Source organism: Copadichromis virginalis, linkage group LG23 (assembly GCF_057382275.1).
Source record: "Copadichromis virginalis isolate Kocher_CV1m ecotype Utaka linkage group LG23, C_Virginalis_male_GT1.1, whole genome shotgun sequence".
NCBI lineage: Eukaryota > Metazoa > Chordata > Actinopteri > Cichliformes > Cichlidae > Copadichromis > Copadichromis virginalis.
The window spans coordinates 52,473,316-52,491,942 of NC_140639.1; the positions used below are offsets into that span (position 1 = coordinate 52,473,316).

General features: G+C 40.9%; 1 protein-coding gene across 1 annotated transcript in view; it reads left to right on the plus strand.

Annotated features, from left to right (window-relative positions):
- pudp (pseudouridine 5'-phosphatase) overlaps positions 1-16,668 on the plus strand; it is a 31,058-nt gene extending 14,390 nt beyond the window's left edge. The window contains exon 4 of the mRNA XM_085449421.1: positions 16,165-16,668. Within this exon, the coding sequence (XP_085305547.1) occupies positions 16,165-16,341 (177 nt within the window). The 3' untranslated portion in view covers positions 16,342-16,668. The remainder of the gene's footprint in view (positions 1-16,164) is intronic.
- Positions 16,669-18,627: the final 1,959 nt, after the last annotated feature.

An 18,627-nucleotide genomic window follows, 5' to 3' on the forward strand; every position in this document is an offset into this window, starting at 1 on the left:
CTTAGTGATGGTTTCTTGATTTAATCTGTGGACTGTCCAAAGACGTTTCTTTCCCATTTGCAATCTCTTTAAATTCAGCACAGTAGTAAGTCCTCTGCTTTCAAAATTGTCTTAATTAATGTGTCTTTTTTTGCACACCAGTTTCACAGAGAACCTGTTAAACTGGTACTTTAATGCCCAGTCATGCCCATAATCCTACTCTTTCAGAAGGATTGCAATAAAACTGTAGTACTGCTTCTACACATCCATACTTTTCTGTTAAGTCAAAAAGGCCATGACATCTTCTCTCTCTACAATAAAGTATAAACTAGCAGCCTACAAAAACAAAAAAGGTTCAAATGCTTTAAAACAGGCATCTGTTCAGAAAACATCAGCAGTTCATTTAACGAGTTTAACGAAATGGTTTCTCTAAAACATTGATTTTGAATATAAAACTCAACCTATGAAAGTTTGACAGCTGAGACATCCTTAGCTTATGAAGCCAGCGTCTGTAGTCACTGAGCTCCCTGCAGTTACAGTGGTCAGGGAAAGGCATTAACCGCTGACACGTGCAGGAACGCACACTTGGATTCAAAGGTTTTCATACCACTTGTTAGTGAAGAGCATTCAGACACACAGCTGCAAACTGTTACAGCACAAATATATGATGACTACTGCGTGAAACATCAAAAGAAATAGTTTTGAATGGCAAACAGAAAAACAGTGAAATAATAATTTCATATTTTTATTTGAAATATTGTCTGACCTTGTTTTTAAGTTGTATTTTACCTTGTCAGCCATGATCTCTTCACACAGGAATGCAAATCCATGATCGTAACGATCTGCATTTTAATAGAAATTCTTCCTAGTTTTTGTTCTCCCCTTGTTGCCATGGGTCAAGTGGATTTTTTCTCTGATGCTTTATCTTCTTAATTTACAGTTTAAATTGATTTGTAACATCTGGCCTCGTGGATAAATGAAGCTACATAGCAATGAAATTTGTTTTCTAATCATATTGCCTAAAGCAAGCACGAGTACTGCTCGTAACACAGAACCCAGTGCAACTCCATAACTAACTTTTGCGTGAGAGGCATTCCCATTTAGATATACAAACTGGAGTCTATTAAACATATACACTTCAAAGCACTGCAGCACGATTCCTGTTATTCCCATGGCATGTTTGAATCTCTGTAGTAAAATATTGTGGCCAACAGTATTGACTGCTGTTGCACTGAGGGCAAGCATAGGGATGACTTCACTGTTAAAGGCCATGAGAACGTCATGGGTGACCTTCACTAATGCTGTTTCTGGGCTATAAAGAGAGGAGAGCAATTAAAACTGCTGTTCTTAATCATATTCCAATTGGAAAGCTGTCAATATGTTTTTTCAAATTGGTAACATTTTATTTGTGAAGAAATTCATAAAGTAATTACTAGTTAAAGTTAATAGAACACATGGCTCAACAGTTTAGGTAGCTGGTTTACGTCGCTGCATGCATTACCTTAGTTGAAAAATGCAAAATGTAAATGAAGTATGAAGTATGAACATTAGGGCTGGGCCATATCAATACAGTAATGCCGGTATAATGTTGGGCAACGTTATGGGTAAAATAGAATATGGGTAAAACGCGCGTGCGCAGTGCCTTTGTTTTCATACGCACATGGCAGAAAAAGCATGGCGGCGACGCAGAATGAGAAGGATGAAAGCGGATCGTTGAATGAAACGATGAACCTGAACTGGTTCGTAAAAATGCTGCAACCTCAGTGGTGTGGAACTGGTTTAGCTTTCGTCCGTCAGATACACAACAAAGCACTATTTTTGGCAGCGCATGCTAGCGGGCCGTCGTTATTACCGTGTTGTTTGGAAAATACGGCGCACTTAAAATCATCCTTTGATTTTTCTGAAAGTCGACAGAGCCCCTTATAATCCCGTGTGCCTTATGTATGAACTCTGGTTGTGTCAGATGTTTCAGTACGACTTTGCTAAACTACGAAGCCGCACCGCTTGATGGATTGTCGGAGCATTACGGCTGTCGTAGGCGGAGCCTCTCGGAGTGATACGTACTGTGCTTCAACATAATGTTACCGTATTGTGTGTGTATAACCTCATGTTATACATGTCAGGTTAAGAGGAGTTTTTCCATCATGAGGTATGGATATTCCTGTTGTTTGGAAGTGATCTATGAATGAACCCTTAGGTTTTGTTTGTGAGGGGAAAACATTCTGCTATTTCAAGTTGTTTAATTTATTTGTACAGCATCAACAACAGTCGCCTCAAGCCGCTTTGTTTACTTGTGATCTCTTGCTGTGTGTCTTTTGGGTTATGTCCATACCCACTGCACTGTATTAGGATTATCAAGCAGCTTCCTGTATTTTAATAATGTGGTCAGACTGCATAAATGTACATTATGGTTATTTTCCTTGGAGGCTGTTTCTGCCATCGACGTTGTTTTTTACCCAAACAATCATTCAAACTTGGCCTCAGGGAGGCAGGATCCTCGGATCGACCTTTGGACCAATCAGTGTGACATTTGAGACACAATGCTAAAACATGCATTTGCACTTGGTCTTGTGTGCCATTGTGCGTATCTGTCCATCATCAGCACTGGCTTTATTTCTGCTCTCCTTAACAGAAATGATGAAATGGTAAACATCCTTGGCTCATATTGCTCTAGGCTTCATCATCATTTGAAAGATTCAATGGGCAATCTATCACTGTCACTTATTCACTCGCCACTGCAGGCAGCATACAAACACACACACTCGTATAGGTCCTGTATGTTGCTGGAACGCGTTCATATATCTATTTGTAATCTATATGTAAGTGTGTCACCTTGTTTCACGTGTTTTTAACACCACTGTCATGTTGTATATGTCTTACTATCACACGCCTCTTGAGAAAAACACAACACCTCTCATCATCCTTATAAACAGGGACAATTACAACAGAATTAGATTAGGGTTAAAAAAGTCTTTCCATGAGGCCTGTTGTATTCCTCATTATGTTTCTGAAAATGTATAACAGTAACATGAAAAGGATAGCACATACGTCATTACACTGGTAATACTGAGTGTCTAGATGCCAGAAGCTTTGAAAACTAGAAGGTAATCCTAACATTTTATCTTTACAGTATGTTGTTTAAAAGTGAATTACCTGAAAATACTAACGTAGCATGTTATCATGGAGATACATCACATATGCTTAATATAATAACTATAATAAACATAATAGATTGATTTCCAGCTGGTTGGCTGCAAGCTACAGCTGGAAGACAGGCGACTCATTGGGGACTGCTGACCGTCTCTGGTCGTGTCAGACTCGTGTCTTCACCCAGCGATGCCCGTTTGCCTGTTAGCTCGAGAGTTAGCCAGAACTTCTGTCTCAGGAAAACCAGGACCATCACAGGTGGCCTGATAACGACTGTGTTGAGTCTGTTCCTTCCCGTTCCATGCAAGGCCACCTGGGTTGGCTGGCAGACTGTTTACTGAGCCTGGCAGGGCGAAGGACACTGTCTCAGCTGAACTCTGGACACGCACACACACATACATATACTGATATGCACACACTCATCCCCCTCCCTTTCAAAACGCCTTCGATGCTTGTTCCCTCCTGGGAACACGGCGGGTCAGAGCCTGCGCTGGAATAATAGCGCAGGGCAGGATGGCTGCTGTGTTTGCTTCGGATTACTCCTCACCCCCCACCCGACCCTGTGGCTGGTCACGTGCTCTATAATGTTGTGCTGTGGACATTTATCTGCTTTTTTGTGCAGAGGAGTTTTTTTGTTTCCTGTTCTAATGCTGTCCTCCCAGGAGCCCAGCATGAGTAGAGGTCTCTTTTTTTCCTCTTGTACTTTCCCATTGTAGTGTATATTTCAGTGTTTTTCTGTAACGCTACCGATCTCCGACCTGTATCCCCATGTGGTGTCTGTGTCGTGGGTGTAAGGTCGCGCGGGGGGAGGGGGTCCTATTTCACTGCAGGGCAACCTGCACGTGGCGAATAAAGCCTTGATTGATTGATTGATTGATTGATTGATTGATTGATTGACCCCTTGCATTCTGCCCATCACCTGCCCTCCGGAGGTGCCTCAGACCAGTTGTGTCTCACACGTCCAGACAAAAACATTTTCCTCCCCTCGGCCATTTGGACTGTTAACCCTTTAACACTCAGTTTTGCGTAACTATTTTTAAATCCCGGTAGCTCTGCAACTACTTAAGGTAGCGCAATAATTTTTTTGCATATGAAACCGGAGGAGTTGTACTTACATCTTATGCCATCAGCTTGTCCTCGGTCACAGTTTCCTTCCACATAAAGCTTTGCAAAAACTGCATAAAAAGCACTTGCAGCAACAAAAACATAATATTCCAGAAACACGCTTTGCCGATCTGATCAGCTGTTCGTAACACTTCCTACGTCCATCAGCGCGAACTATCGCATGTCCGCCATGACCTGCCTGAACAGAGCGTTCTCACTCCCGAGGCGTAACATGTCGACGTTTTGTCACGTCCCGCGGCGTTCCTGAGGAACGCGAAAGGAGACCTTCGGCGTTCTTATGGTACGCGGCGGGTTATGGCTGGAATCCAGTGCAATGACGCTCCCGCGGTAGTAGACGTTCCAGCCCTGTATTCCAGCCCTAAACCTAACCTTATCCCTAGCCCTGACCATAACCTTATTCCTGACCTTAACCAGGACTTTAATGATGTTAAATAGCGCGTTTCTAAGCGATTTGAAGAAAAAGAGCGAACATGTGTAGGTTCAGTCCAGTCGGTTCTCATATTTCCTCTTTTTCCGAGGTCGTCATTTAGGAACGTGGTGGGTAGCCGAAAACGTAATATGGTGACGATTTGTCACCTAGCGTAAAATGTTACGCTTTGGGAGTGAGAACGGGTTGGCCTGAAACCAGAAGTGATGTCATTTTGAGGAAATGTAGTTTTTTTTTTTTTTTTATCTTCAGGGCCTTATGAGCCTATACTGGTGTTTTTAAAAGTTATGTTTGACTTTATGACTTTCTGTGTCGTTTCTGGGATGCTGAGGACTCATATTGCACTGCTGGAAATAGTTTATTTTGATGCATATGCTGTTTTTTTGCAAATTTGCAGTATAATATTTATTTTCGTTTTTCCTGCAGTATATAAAAATTAGTGTATTTCAAAAATAAAACTATGAAGACACTCAAAATAAATTTCCTGTGGTGGGAAACTATTTTGTGCAACTTTTTTGTATTTGCAGTTTTGAGGGATAAACCTCTTAAATTTCTCTAACTAGAAATATATGTTAAAAAAACAAAAACGATTTTCAATTTTATATGTAGTTTATTGCACTTTTTTGCAATTTATGTAATTACTATGCACTTAATGCAAACATATTATTAAAATTTGGACTATAATGGGTATATTGATGTATAACAACTTGAAATGCTCCCAAAAAATGGCTCCACAGCATGTAAAAATATAAAATAAGCTCTGGCGGACTTGGTTCTATGGTAGGTCTTAAAGGGTTAACAAACCCTATCCCCCCACATCCCACCCCTGCCCAGCCACTCACCAATCTGACCCTCATCATTCAGGCCACTCACACATGGACTCATATTAGGGCTGCCACAAACGATTATTTTGATAGTCGACTAGTCACCGATTATTTATGCGATTAGTCGACTAATCAGATCATCATCCACTGGACGTAAAACGTACAGCTTATTGCACCAGCAGCATCTGCTCTTATATAACTATCATTAGCTTACAGCTTTAAGCTTTTAAGGTGCTAACTAAAAATAAAGACAAGATGATAGTTTATTCAATTTTAATGAAATTTGCAGATTGTTTCGGTGAAGTTTAATAAACTCCTTGCTATCTAAAATATAACAGGACACCGGAGTAAATTCTCCAGCATCTCACACTTCTGATAATCAGCTGTCTGCTTGACGTTTATTCAGCTGTGTAAAAACTATAACTTTAATCTCAGACAAACTGATTTACTCAGGAACAAATAAAATACAAAAAAAAAAAAAGCCAAACAATAACATTTTAAGTTATCTAAGTGACTCATATATCATGTTTAACCTGAGTAGCGAAAGACGGCGGTGGGTTTGAAAACAATTTGCCAGGAGTCCGGTGTTCTCACGGCTCTAGTTAGCCTAGCCCCCGGCTCGCTAACGAGCTAGTGGGTAACAGACGTCTCCGAAAACGTCGGAGCGCTTTTGAAAATATGCGGTGTCCTGATAAACTGAGCAGATATTTGAGGTTTACACAGCTACATTCTCGGCTGAAAATATGTTAAACGTTTATTTTGTGACCCAGAAAGAATAATAAGAGTAATATTAAAACTAACTAGCTGCTGCCATTGTTGGAAACTGAGCTGGGCCGCGCTATGAATTCTGGGACACAGCTGCTTCTTCTTCTTCTTCTTCGGGGTTTAACGGCAGCTGGCATCCTTGTACATGCAGTGCTGCCATCTTCTGTTTCAGTCCGTTATTACACTCTTAAATCCTGCTACTTATTCCTGCGTCTTTTGGGATCTTACAAAGCTTCAAACGACGCGTCGACTATTAAATCAGTCGTCGACGATTTTGATAGTCGACGTAATCGTGACTAGTCGACAAATCGTGGCAGCCCTAAACTCATATACATTTCTCCTGTTTGTCATTTATTCCTGCTCTCCTACATTTTTGTTGTACATGTGCAATGACAATAAAAGCCTATATCCATTAAAGAGGACATAAATGAATAGGCTTGGTTCTCTATATAGCCCTTGATGCTAAACCTGGCTCAGCCCTTAGCTTTCTAGTGTCATTAGCACTAAATTCATAAATATCCAGAGGCAGCACACATAATAGCGCTGGACTTTCATCATGTTGAGTCAAAGCAGTGCTGCTGAAATTCCACCAGCATATGAACTGTGCTACACACAGGAAAAACCTACTGGATAAAGTCTACTCCAAAATCAAATAGGGATACAGGAAGGGATGAGGATCGAGAACTGGTTCTTGTAGAGAACCGCTTCCCAGTAGTCCAATTCCTTGGATTCATTAGTTTGCCTGCCTATCGATCCCGCTTATCGGTTCTTGCACTCTCGCTACAATCAGCTGATTTCAGTTAATCAGAGGAGGAAAATAGTGACGCAGTCTGCAGCGTGGACATTAGTTTTATTATTATTGCACAAAAGGATGAGAGCGTGATGGTAAAGTGGAGACTGCTCCAGGACAGTAACAACTGCATCACACTGTTGACACAAGTAGCACCTGCACAGACAGCATGCTAACACTAAGCTAGCCAAGAACCCAGAGTGATGTTAAAGCTGAGTAAATGCTGACCCCAGCACTGTGATAAAGGGAGCTGTGATTTGCAGTGAAGCTGCTGAACTTCAACAGGTAACAAACTGATGAGCAGTCAGGCTGCAGCCTGTTCATGTTTCTACAGTAGAATCACAATCACTTTCTTTTTGTGCTGGTTTTCATCTTTGCTTTGTGCTATCGGCTTTGTGTTCATTCCTATTGACTAAGAGGAAGATCACATGTGCCCTCATTGGAATAGGGTTTGGTGTTGGTGTGTGTAGCTGTAAATTTGGTTTGATGGTCTCTCTTCAAAGCTACAAAGCTGGAGGAGTAGGCTACATCTGTACTTTCCTAGCACTTCACAGACATAACACTGACAAAAACATCTGGGTGTATGCCAACCAGAGGTCAGGACCCTGCTTAGGAACAAAAACACTGCTTTTACTGTAGATCGAACTGATGTGGTACTCTGCAGTGCAGCCAGGATATATCTGGCATCATAAGTTGGATTATAGAAATAACTGTTTTCAACAAAAAACATCAGAAGTAGCCACATCACATAATGTGATTATGTGGAAGTCATAAATCACAAAGACAGGAGCTGTGGAAGGACTTCAGTGCCAAAAGCTGCACAAGGTTGATTGGATATAAAATCATCAGCACAAGTTTCGTGAGAACGGTTAGTAATGGGAATGGAAGAAATATACAATGACCATCAGTCGTCCTTGGTCTGGAGCTCCATGCACGATCTTGCCTCATGGAGTGAGGAAGATGGGGATCAGCCCAAAACTACACAGAGGGAGCTGTTTAATGATCTAAAGGCAGTCAAGATGGCAATCGATTTCCCTCAGCCAGAACACTGGAGATAGCAGATACTGCTATGGCAACCAAGGAGTGACTTAAGAAGCACATTAAGGTCATGGAGAGCGCCAGTGTCCAGACCTCGGTCCTATAGGAAACCTGTGGAAGGAGCTGAAGCTTCGAGATGCCAAGCAGCAGCCAAGAAAACAAAAGGATTTAAGAGTTTCTGTAAAGAGGAGACGACCAAAATCCCTCCTGAGATATGTGCAAACCTGGTGACCAACTACAAGAAACATCTTCTCGCTAACTGCCAACAAGCGTTTCTCTACCAAGTAGGGCTGCACGATTAATCGTTAGAAAATCGTGATCTCAATTCTAAGCAAAAAAATCGTGATTCTCATTTTATGCAAAATCCTGCAGCCCTACTACCAAGTACTGTCATATTTCGCTCAGCGATCGAATACTTATTTCACTAATGCCGTGGAAATAAATGTGTTTTATCTGGAGTTTTGGTTGATATCCTGTCAAATGTTTGTGTATGTGTGCGTCATCATATGTGCTGGTTTACAGGCGGCACTTTTTAATTAGTCCTATTTAACTTAAAATAACACTTTCCAAAAATAGATTTTCCAGACAAGCAGGAGAAAAGTAGGTTTCTCACACAGATCAGCACCTATTGAAAGCCTTCTTTATGGCTCATGGTTTCTATATTGTTTTGGCATTTTTTGCACATAGCACCTGTTGATGTTTAAATTTCAGACATACAAGTTACATAATATATTATATACTGGCATTATTGTTTGAAACATGAAGACATGAAAGTGATATAAAGCTTGATTCTATATTCATAAAGCGTATTAGGTTTGCAGTACAGTGTATCGCCTTCCCACTATTTCTACTATCTCTTTGCTTTGAATCTAAACATGCAATTTCAGTTCAATTCAGTTGTGTTTATATAGCACCGAAATACAACAACAATACAATAATACAGAGAAAATCACAACAGTCATATGACCCCCTATGAGCAAACATGTGGCGACAGTAGGAAAGAAAAACTCCCTTTTAACAGGAAGAAACCTTCTGCAGTGCCAGGTTCAGGAGGGGCGGGGCCATCTGCTGCAACAGGTTGGGGATGAGGATACAAAGACAGGACAACGACACGCTGTGGAAGAGCGCGAGGGATTAATAATAAGTAATAACTGAACACAGAGAGGTGTATAAAAGAGGAAACACTCAAGTGCTCTGTTGGGGTGATGCGGTACTGTAAGGTCATTAAGATGAGACGGGTGCTCCGTTGCACAGCAGGTAATTGAGGATGTTCCTCACAGCTCAGTAACCTGCTGTGCAATATAGGTGATGATCTGTATTAAATGACAAACTAAAAATATCTATGATTTCACATTATGGTCTTTTGTTTTAAGGTATTGCAAAATATATTGTTCCATATTTCTTCCATCATTACATCTCCATTTTATCACAGGCGAGAGCTGTTCGCACATTATTCCACTCGTGAGACCCCATGGCAGGCTTACACACCTTAAACTCATAATGTTAAAAATGAACCTCTGTGTTAACGGCTAAAACTGCTGCTGCAGTGTAATATATTTTATATAATGTATATAATAATTTTACCTTTGGCCTTTAATCGTGTTTTCTTGAAGAACGTCTTATATGTTATATTTCTATACTTGTGTTTGAAATGCTCCAGAACAAGTTGAAGTACTGATTCAACTTCTTTACTCTAGTAAAAGTGGAAAAAGTACTCTAATACTAATAATCTAATACAAAGTACTCTAATTCTAATGAATGCATTCAGTTTGAATATTATTTAGGACACAAGCAGTAAAAGAGAGTTATGTTGCCAACATGGTAGAGGGTGACTTATCCTCTACACCTAAACAGACATGAGAGCAGTCAGGGGTGAAAGTGAGATTCAGCAAGTGGGGAAAATCCTCAGATCAGTTGTAGTGGCTCTGAATTGAATTGAATTCAACACGATGAAAGCAGATGTTTCATTTCCAGTTTACTGTATATTGTCTTCATACTAGAGCAGATACAGTTGGTATAACAAATTCAGTGAATTAATCTGTGTCGTCTGTATAAATGTAAATTAACTCTGCTACACTCTGCTAACCCAAAACTAACCACAGGTCATCAGGACTTCCTGATGCTTGTTTTAATCAGCTATCATGACCGTGGTATTAAATTGCTCCTTATTACACAGAAACTATGCACAGGTGTCATTACTATTTTTTAGGTTTGTTTTAAAAGGTTATTATTTGGTTATTAATGTGTTATTAAATAGAAACAGGCAGTTTTGCATTTTGCAGCTCAGGTATTTCAGTGGTAATAACACTGTATTATCTTCTTGTTCCTCCCTTGTTACCCTATTATTAACAATTTATTATGGAGTTGTATTTCCATATTATTACCCCCAGTTTGTGGGTTCTCATTATTCTATTACATAAATTTCAGGGCAGTATTACTCAGCTGTAACCGCTGTTGCTACCTTGATATTAATGGGTATTAAGTGGTTTTTACTTTGCTAATTGCATAGTAATAACATAGAAATTACCATATTATTATGTTCTTGTGTCTGCCGTGTTTCCCTACTCTGACCTCTTTATTATAAAGCTTTAATACAAAACTCCTACCAGTTTTAGTTTGTCAGCAATTCTCAAACCTACCGAAACATGACAGGTTGACATGACAGGACATGTTGTAGAAACATTATGTCATGTAGAAATGTTAGTCCTCTTTCCTTTTCTGGAGTGCTAGCTAGATGCTGATTACACAGTAGCAGTGTTGATGAGGGTTAGAGTCACCCAAATGGCAGCAGTGCAGTCCTATGTTATTTAAATTGCTTGCTTTTTTTTTTAAATTAAAACTGCAAAGATGCTATTGTTTTTGTTGCATTAGAATCTTGACTTTTCTCTGATTTCGGGGAAATAATTGTGCAGAGTAAAAATGGTAAATGGCCTGTATTTGTACAGCGCTTTTCTAGTCCGTAAAGCGCTTTACACAACCATCCACACACACATTCACACACTGGTGATGGCAGCTACATTGAAGCCACAGCCACCCTGGGGCGCACTGACAGAGGCGAGGCTGCCGGACACTGGCGCCACCGGGCCCTCTGACCACCACCAGTAGGCAACGGGTGAAGTGTCTTGCCCAAGGACACAACGACCGAGACTGTCCAAGCCGGGGCTCGAACCGGCAACCTTCCGATTACAAGGCGAACTCCCAACTCTTGAGCCACGATCGTAATTGTGCAGCATTCTTGAGGGTAAATGACGGCTAATCTGTAGCTGCCTCCACCAGTGTGTGAATGTGAGAGTGAATGAATAGTGGAATTGTACAGCGCTTTGAGGGTCCTGAAAAGCGCTGTATAAATGCGATCCATTATTATTATTTATTATTAATCTCTGGGTAGAAAGAAATTATATTTCAGGTTGTACGCACTGTTCACCTCAGTCGCATTAATCTTGTAGATGAGAGCCTTGTTTACTGAACTGTTGTCCATAGCCAGCAGCATAGACTGTAGCCAGTCAAGTTGCCTCCAAATCACAGCATGCAGGCATTTGCTGCTGTCACATTATTGCACCATGCTCCTCTAAAGGGGCAATGTGTTTGCATTAGAGGGCCAAATGTGTGTGAGCCTGTAACAAATGTCTGTGTATGAATCTGCCCACAGCAAACACACAGCTCTGCCTCACTGTACTTTGTCTTGACTCGTTCAGCAGTGTGTACTCGAGTACACAGTGAATCCAGATTGTGTTGGTTCTGCTGGTTCTTGCGTGTTTGGGAGCAGGCCCCAGGACAGGTTGTAAATCTTACATAGTACCTTTTGAAGAGCAGGACCAGTGGGCGCTGTGTCTCCTCATAACTCTGCTCATGGGGATCTTAAGTCAGGAGGCTGGGCGGAGTCAGTTGGAAGCTTTGAATTTGGATTCCCTGAAGATGGCCTTCGTGTGTAATTATGTATAATGTACATTGTTTTTCCTTTTTTTAACCTCTGGGAGTTCACCACTCACCTTTGTACCATTTGGACTTGATCAACTTGAACTTCAATAAATAACTGGAAACACTGGGGTGGTCCAAAACCTTTGACCAGTAGTGTATCTAACATGCATATAATCCTTTCAGTGGTTCTTTTTTCTTTTTGCTATTTCTGTTGATCCACAGATTTGTTTTGTGCAGCTCTAGAAATTTTTAGTTCATTTCTTTAACTTTTGACTTTTGTAATCCACCCAAGCTATTAGTCTGCTGTGCATCTGTGTCTGTTTTCATCCAGTTCAGCACAATCAGGAAGCAGATTTAAAGGTCATTGCACGAGCTCATTGGATAATTACCGTTTTTAATTGCTCTCAATCAAGGGAATTAGCAAGAGTGCTCTGGACTCTGAGTGTTTCCACCACCATTGTTCAAGATCCTTCAGTTTCAGGATTAGTGACATCACAGAAGTCAATTATGTTTTAAAGAGGCTTGAGGATGCCCCTTTGTTCAGCCTGAGCATTAGACTTGAAATGAACAAGAGTTTTTAAGGCTTCAGTAAAGCTTAGCGTTTGGTGACTCCTGTAGAGCTTAAGATTCATTAAACTGCAACTTCCTTTATTCACACTCAAGTGCTGTTTGGAGCCATAAGCCACAAAAAAGAAAAAATGGAATTGAAAGAGAAATTTGTGATAAAGAGAAAAAAGAAAGTACACCCTCTGTCAGTTGTAAAGATATAATAAAGAACTGTCCAGCCCATACCAGGTGTTAGAATGAAGGTAATACAACCTGAAAAACAACTCGTGTCGCATTTCGCTATATTTGTTTATTCATCAAAGACTAAGCCAAAATGTAGAAGCACTGTGTGAATAAATCATAACCCCTATTTCAGGATAAAACGCATAAAACAACAAAACTCAGTTTAAACAGAGCATTTGGAGATGAAAAACAAAAACACAACAGCGCGATGTCATTGTGAGGCACCCACTCTTCATTAAACAGTGGTCCATTCTCTGGGAACGGAGGAGACCAAATGTTTGACTTTAGTGAATGAATGTTACTGTTCACTTAAACCAGGAGCACTTTTTTATGCTTTTCCTACACAAGTGCTTTCTATCTAACATTCACACACATTCATACTGATGCATAATAGACATCGTCTATTTTTATGCTGCTGAAAGAGAACAACAGGAAACAGCGGGGCGAGAGGCAGTTAATTGTAGAAAATCACCAAAAAAGGAATCGTATCTAGCTGTCACTGACTAGCTGTCACTGATGCATGATAATATACTCTGCTTATGCATACAGGGTGTGTACAGCCCTTTAAAATAGTGTATTTCCACTTTGAGCTCTACCGCAGCGGTCCCCAACCTTTTTTGCGCCACGGACCAGTTTATGCCCGACAATATTTTCCAGGACCGGCCTTTAAGGTGTCGCGGATAAATACAACAAAATAAAACCGGTACCGGTACCGAAAAAAAGATTTGTTCATAACACACGTGAAAAGACCCAGGAAAGAAGAAGTGGAGAGCAACTTAGGGTTAGTATCTTGGCCAAAGATATTTGGCATGCACACTGCACCAGCCAGGGATCCATAACTAGATAATCTGGTCTACCTCCTGAGTTACAGCCAGCCCGATATTTCTAGAGTTCTGAGTCCTTTTGTGACCTCCTGGATGAGTTGTCAGTGTGCTTTTGGAGGATTTTTTATAGTCTGGCCACTCCTGAAAACATTTTGTGCATTATAGTTTTACAGCTGATCAAAAACAACAATACTTTTCCCCAAAACAGAAATCAAAGTTCCAAACATGAACTCAGTAATGAGGAGCTCCACCGTTATTGTTGATCACTTCAAAAATCCGTTGTGGCATGCTCAATGCAAGCCTTTCCATGAGGTGAGTGGGAACATTTCTCCAAGTGGTGAAGACGGCTACATGAAGGGCATCTTCTGTCTGGAACTGTTGTCCATTTTTGTAAACGTCCCTCACCATCCATCCCCAAAGGCTCTCAGTTGGATTTAGATCAGGGGAACACGCAGGATGGTCCAAAAGAGCGATGTTATTCCCCTGGAAGTCTTCAGCATACCAAGACATTTTGAACTATTTATTGTTCCCAACTTTGTGGGAACAGTTTTGGGAAGGCTCCTTCCTGTTCCAAAGTGACTCAACAATTCCCATAAACACACCCATACATCCTAAATATTGTGGAAAAGCCTTACTTGAAGACTTTAAGCTGTAATAGCTGCAAAGGGTGGGCCAGCATCATAATAAACCCTATGGATTAAGAATGGGATGTCATATGTGTGTGGAGGCAGAAGAGCAAACAGTGCATCTCTGTGCCAAACTGAAAACTTTGTCTGTTGTTGCTGACATTTATTTTGACTAAAGGATGAATTTCTCAGATCCGTTTGCGTGCTATCAGAATTCCCTTTTTTCCGAAGAGTTACACAGAAAGTCTTGAGGGAATTTGATTATAGAAATATTCATTTGGATGAGTCAAGGACTAACAGTTGAAGGTGAAGATCAGTGCACCCTCACACAAAACACTTCTTTTTCTAATTCTGACAACGTTTTAGATAAATCTTGAACAAGATCAATTAACTGTGCTGATTGTACTGATTTTCTGCTGCAAGTCTGTGTTTACTGTTCACTTTACTGGTCAAGTGTCATGGGCTTAATTTCAGCTGCGTTTAAATAGTTCACCTCCAACATCACCGTATATTTTGGCATGGCAGTAGGCCAGGGGTGGGCAACTCCAGGCCTCGAAGGCCGGTGTCCTGCAGGTTTTAGATCTCACCTTGGGTCAACACACCTGAATCACACGACCAGGCCTCTGGAGAACTTCAGGACATGTTGAGGAGCTAATTTAGCCATTTAAATCAGCTGTGTTGGTTCAAGGACACATCTAAAACCTGCAGGGGCACCGGCCCCCGAGGCCTGGAGTTGCCCACCCCTGCAGTAGGTAGTTTGTTGTGTCTACATCTGCACAGATGTCATTCTGTTTCCAGCTAAATCTCTTTGAATAGTTGGGATTAAATATTCCTCCTAAACCTGACAGTGCTGCACTCTTACCACTGTTTGGAAAAAGAAGTTTCTTATATATTTCCTGTGGTAGATTCAGAAGATCTAGTTTATTTATTTGTTTGTATTTTGTCTTTTTTATATTGCTTAAAAATAAATTGTGTCCACAGTAGAAATTTCAACCTCTAGCTCTATGAGATGTGATCATAGATGCATTTGCTCCTGTGGGCTGTGTGTTGATAGCGTCCAATTCGTTAAAACAAATATACTGACTTACACAGGATTGTCTTGACTCCTGTGCGGCTGGTATTTTCACATACCACCCTAGAAGTCCTGTCAGGACCACTTGCATATATGCTCTGCAGTTGCACCATGGACATGCACAAACATCAGCTTTACTGTGAAACTGATGACGCTGTCAGAGCAGTTTGGTCATAGTGGATTCCACAGTGCATTAACTCAGCAGAACCGCTGCTGAGCATCACACGTCATCATGCAGCTGCCCACAGTGCAGTGAAAACCCACGATCTTTGTTTACCACTACCTCTAAACTGGGCTCCCACCTGACGGTGTCGTTTTCCTCACAGTTTGAAGGTGGTCATTCTGACAGACAGTAGCACAGCAGGCAGATTCTCAACCACTTGAGCACCATTGAGTCTGTCATGGACCCTGATATTGTTGTATAACCATCACATTTTCATAAAATAGGAAAAGATGAAGAACTTCTGGGTAATCCTTAGTGACATGAAATAAAAGCAATAAATTATTGTAGAGTCTGTAACTTAAAATCACCTTGTGGCTGTTGTGATTTGGCGCTATCTAAATAAAACTGAATCTACGGGGAGGTTGAGGGGGAGCACTGGCAGCTGCAGTATGTTTGAAGTTTTGGCCTGCATTATGGCTCATCAGGGTCATTATTCTTAAAATAAATGGATATTCTACCTGACAGGATTAAGCAGAGTCAAGCTACAGAGAAAAAATTAATTATACTTTTATATAATTATATAATTTTCTCTCATGTTTGTGCCATCTGAGGAGGTGAAATCCAGGTGAGTATATAGGATAATATCACTGTTTTTCTTTTCTCCTGTCTTTGCCCAGTGCTTGGTGTTTGAAGATGCTCCCAATGGTGTAAAGGCAGCACTGGCAGCAGGAATGCAGGTGGTCGCGATTCCCGATGACAACCTGGACCGCAGCCTTATCCAGGAGGCTACGCTGCGACTAAGGAGTATGGAGGAGTTTGAGCCGGAGCTCTTTGGCCTGCCAGCATATGACTGAAATGGCTCATACCCCAGCACGTAATTCAGGAAGCTAGTAACCATTGTTAATTGATTGGTTGTTAAACAATAACTTCATAAATGAGTAAACTATTAGTAAATGGATGGGCACCGTAAATCTGCAAATGTAAATCTGTATTACACCTACACATCTTACTTACTAAAAAGTTGAACCTGATGGTTCTAATCTTTGTTCCAAAGGGAACCGTTCAGCTTAGGGTGGTGGTGATGTAAACTACGTCATGTGACTCGTCTTATTATCGTACTCCTGTTATCGAAAGGCTCATTTGAACCGTACAAAAATCTAATAAAGAAAACATCAGCAGTTTGAGTTGAGCCATGTTCAGGTTCTTCACTGTCACCTGTAAAATACCCAGAGTAGCAGGCACATTGGCCCTTATTCAATGATGCACAATACAAACACACACGCACAAGTAATTGTCTTACATTCGTTAGGTGACTTTTTAATCTGATAATTTAATTTAATAATGAATGGTTAATATTAGCGTCGGTGCTGTTATCCCGAAGTATATATCCTCATATTATGAACTGTAGCTTCTCGGAGGAGTCACTGGAAAAGCTTCAGATGCAGGTCTGTCATTCTAACACAGTATCACCTTTTGTGGTCGTCTGGATGTGGACACATCGCGAAGTTGAAGTTGTTCTTGTCATACACTTCGTCTAAGATGCCTTTTTGAAATGTCAGAGACAATCCTCCTCTGCTCAGTGTGATCCAGTGAAGAGGCTGTGAGTCGTCCTCACTCCTGAACTGACTCCATCTGCTTGCAGAGCAGGCTTTAATGGGGGAACCCTGGAGCAGGCTGGTGCCGCAGCTCCTCAGTCTACTCCCATCGACTCCCCTTTCATAGCCTCACATCCTCAACAACAAGGTCGTCTCAGCTGTTTTTTTCTTCTGTGCTTGTTGCTTACAGAGTCGTCACTGTCTCTGGGCCTGAAATGTGATTGTTTCATTTTCTGTGTGTCTTCATTTCTTGTTTCCAGCAAGGCAAAGGTGTTTTTTTACATTTTGTTTCCAAAAGAATTATGCCTGAAAAATAATACCTGACTTCATTTTCTCCACCTTCCTTAAATGAATAAATAAATCCTATGACAAACCCAGAAGATAATACGTTTGCATTCGTTCCTAATCCCTAATAATTTTCTTCTTGACTTTGATTTCAGATTTAATTAGTTAATTGGTTATTTTCAGACTTGCATACATTTCTCAGCACAGCTTTTCAGAGCATAGAGTTCATGAACACATAGCAGCTGTGCGTCATTGCTAATTTATTTAGGCATTTAAAACATTTCATATAGCATCAGTTAACGTGTGAAATGCTGACGATAATCATGAGGACCAAGTGTGCACAATCACTGCAGGATTTAGAGCGGTGCTGCTTAAGGGAGGAGATTAAGTACAAGACAAAGCTCCTTACTGTTTACGGCTTCATATGAACGACCCACATTTTACCAAAGAGACCAAGATGAAAGAAACTACAGAGTATTTGTGCTCTATAAAAGTAGAGATGAGAGATGCTGCCACCTGCCAAAGCTAAACAGCTTTGAGAGGTGATAATAAAAAAGGCCCGTGGTGTTTCATCCACTGTAATGGGCAGCGGGGTTTGTGGGTCTGTAGGTCCAGCAGTGTTCAGTTTACCCGTCACGCCACATATCATCTCTCGCACACTTACCTACATAATGTAGCACTAGTACTGCATTTGTCTCCCTTTGTTTAAATGTCTCAATCATCACATTTAATTTTAAAGAAGAGCATTCTACAAAAAGACTGACATAGAGGATGCACTTAAACCCACTTTAGAGAACTCTGGATTTTAGGTATTGCAGAAAGAGTCCGTGGAAGTTGGATTTATGGATATCAGTGAGGGGATCTGGTGGCTCTATGATGTTGTGGGGTGTTTTGCGTGGTTTTATCCCGTAAGAAGAAAAGGTGAATGCAAATCAATGGAAAAGCTGATCACATTCATCCTAACGAAACTACTCACAGGTGCATTGATGAGAATGTAAGAATCACCAGACCACAGTATAATTAAATGGCTGTGGTGTTCTTTCCTGCCATGGCCAGTGCGCACTGACTGGCACCAATCCTCCAACAGCGCCTTTCTGAGGAGCATGCCTTTGTATTCTAATACATGTTTGAAGATCCTGGTTTTCTGCTCTGGACTAATACTTTTTCAGATCCAGCATTTGTCACACAGCCATCTTTAGGTCTTTTGGCTACAGAGTGCTGTTATAAAGTCTGTATGAGCGCTCGAGGCAGTGCACAAAC